General features: G+C 45.2%; 1 protein-coding gene across 1 annotated transcript in view; it reads left to right on the top strand.

Moving 5' to 3' along the window:
* LOC109482633 (protein stum homolog) overlaps window positions 1–2,556 on the top strand; it is a 20,966-nt gene that overhangs the window by 6,481 nt on the left and 11,929 nt on the right. Inside the window, exon 2 of the mRNA XM_019785438.1 lies at window positions 1,595–1,774. Within this exon, the coding sequence (XP_019640997.1) occupies window positions 1,595–1,774 (180 nt within the window). The remainder of the gene's footprint in view (window positions 1–1,594; window positions 1,775–2,556) is intronic.

Genomic DNA, 2,556 nt, shown 5'->3' with positions numbered 1-2,556 from the left:
ATACAGTCGCAGTTAGTGACAGCAGAGACAGTGACAGTTGGCAGTCGCCCGTCAAGTCGTCTTTATATACTGTAGAAATCAGGTGCGTTGCACGTGCGTTGCACGTGCGGAGCACCTGGTATGGTGCACGTGTGTTCTGCGTGGTCATTGAGCAGGTCAACTGGGAAGTGAGGAGTAAGCACGGATGACGCAAGCACCGTGCGTGGCACGCACATGCTTCGTGCGCTGTCCGTACAGCAATTGCACGTGAGAATAGTGAAGTTAGACTCACGGAGTCCGTACGTTGCACGCTCATAGGCTGTACGGGGCACGCGCGTCGCACGTACTCGCACGCACGGGTGGTAAATCCGCAGACCGCACGTAGAAAAAGTATTACATGCACTTAAAGTTCTACGGCGTGTCTGCGTGCTCCCAAATCCGTAGGATTCCGTACGGAGGTGGTACTCACCACGCACGGATGCCGTGCGATTGCCCACGTTTTTGCACGTAGACAGCACGCAGAAGCACGTACGGCGAGTTGTGACCGTCGCTTAAAAGAGGTATTAAAAAAAGGAGGTTAAAACGTAGTGGTGTATAGTATTTTTTTCTTTATTACTTTCTTTTGTGACTGTTAGTACTAAAGCCTACATGTTATGCCCGTGAATCTTTAGTACTCTTAGGGATTAGTGCGTTGTATGATGTACCATTAGTAGGCATGATTACTCATCTGTTCAGACACAATTTTCTTTTACTTTGTTACCTTGATATATGTGCTGTTTAAGATGGGGGGAGAGTGATATCAGGTTGCCTTCTACCCGCGGCATGTCTTTTATCATTTATTACTCCGTGAAGGAGATCAGGACCTCCGGACGGAGTGTTGTGAAGAGCTGTTTTTTCGTGTTCGCAGTCAAAACACTGGGTTCTCTTTGTGTAATCCGCATGCAATTTTATACGCCGTCTGCGGGCATGCCCGTGTTGATGCACGAATGTGTATTTTTGCCGTTGCTGCTTTCGCGGTCGATGTAATATTGCAGATGCACCCCTACAATTATGAGGCAAATTGGAATGGTCCAGAAAAACCCGTTGTTTGGAATAGCAGGGGGGGGGGTGGAACTTCAGGCAGATGGTGAGGGGCCGATAAGTGGTACCACGGCAGTAACACTCGCGGTGCTGGCCGGCCGCAACTGTTGCTGGAATTTGCCAGTCGCGCTTAATAAGTAACAGGCACGGTAAGACGGTGGGACTGTCTTTGTTACTAGTGACACGACCATGATAGTCCGATCTTTATGTGAATGCAATGATTGTGTGTGTGTAATTAAAATGAACTTCGAACTTGAAGCACAGTATCTTTACACGCCCTGAGAGCAGTAATGGATTTAGGTCTTTTAATATGTTTTATGGTTGTGACGCGCCCTCATTGTATAAACCGTTGCCTAATGTCTGCACAGTAGGTCTGGCGTTGACGCTTGGGATTATTTTTGTTGCAAAATATAAAACTTCACGGAGGATTGTCACCTATGGCTTCTTGTTTGCTGTTGTAGATTCTCTCATAAACAAATAAATAAACAAATAAACAAACAAACAAACAAACAAACTCTTCCCCACGTCTGTGCAGGTACGTTCCTGTCGGCGTTCTTCACGCTGTGCTGCCCGGTGCCGGGGATGAAGGACGAGCCGAAGACGAAGCCGTTCTCGTACTGCCTGCTGGCAGCCTTCGTGCAGATCGTGCTGGCCATCATCATCGTGGGCTGGATCCTCAGCTTCTACTGGGGAGTCATGTTCATCGTCATCTCATGTAAGTGTGATTCTTTATGCTAAAGCCACATTTCCAGCCCGGGACCCGGCCGGGCAGTTTCCAGGAACGAAAACTATGATATGAAAGACAGCATTCAACAAACACTAAAAAAGAAATGAAAGAAAACATGAGTGCTATTTCTATTTGTATATTGTTGATATGAATTGTTTTTTTGATCTCGCAAAAAAAATCGAAAATTGCTATAGATTTTTGTAGTTATGAACTCTCCGTAAATCTGTAGTTAAGTTGTTATTCCAGCATTCCCCCTGACTACAATATAGCTGCGCTTCAAGAAAGCAAGAAAAATTACCAATGAAAAAGTCGTTTGCCACCAACCGTCGTTTGCATTACATGGCATTGATTCCAGACGACTTTACTACACCTTTTATTCCGCCTGGCAAATGTTCACAGTACCCAATAAAAGTATGTAACATGCAGCGCTACTGAATAATGACTACAAAACAGAGATAAACCAACTGTGCGCACAGAAGCAACATCTAGGTGACATAACTGCTTTTGAATTACAACCAGTGACTGAACTCCATGAAATGTTGCGTCACAACAGAAAGTAAAGTGTTTATCCCACTAAGCCTTACATATACCTAGGCTCAACGCCTTAGTGCTTTTCCTTAATGCTTTCCCAAAGTTCGCTAGTTGGGTAACCCTGGCTGTATGTGTACCAGCAAAAACAAATAGATAAGTGCTTTCCAGTGTCGACAAAATCAAATCCACCAGGATTATTCAATATCCATCAGAGCAAAACAAACTGCGCTGCATGTAAC

This window comes from Branchiostoma belcheri, unplaced genomic scaffold (genome assembly GCF_001625305.1).
Source record: "Branchiostoma belcheri isolate BF01 breed outbred unplaced genomic scaffold, Haploidv18h27 scaffold6, whole genome shotgun sequence".
In the NCBI taxonomy this organism is placed as follows: Eukaryota; Metazoa; Chordata; class Leptocardii; order Amphioxiformes; family Branchiostomatidae; genus Branchiostoma; species Branchiostoma belcheri.
This window is presented reverse-complemented; position numbering and strand designations above follow the sequence as displayed.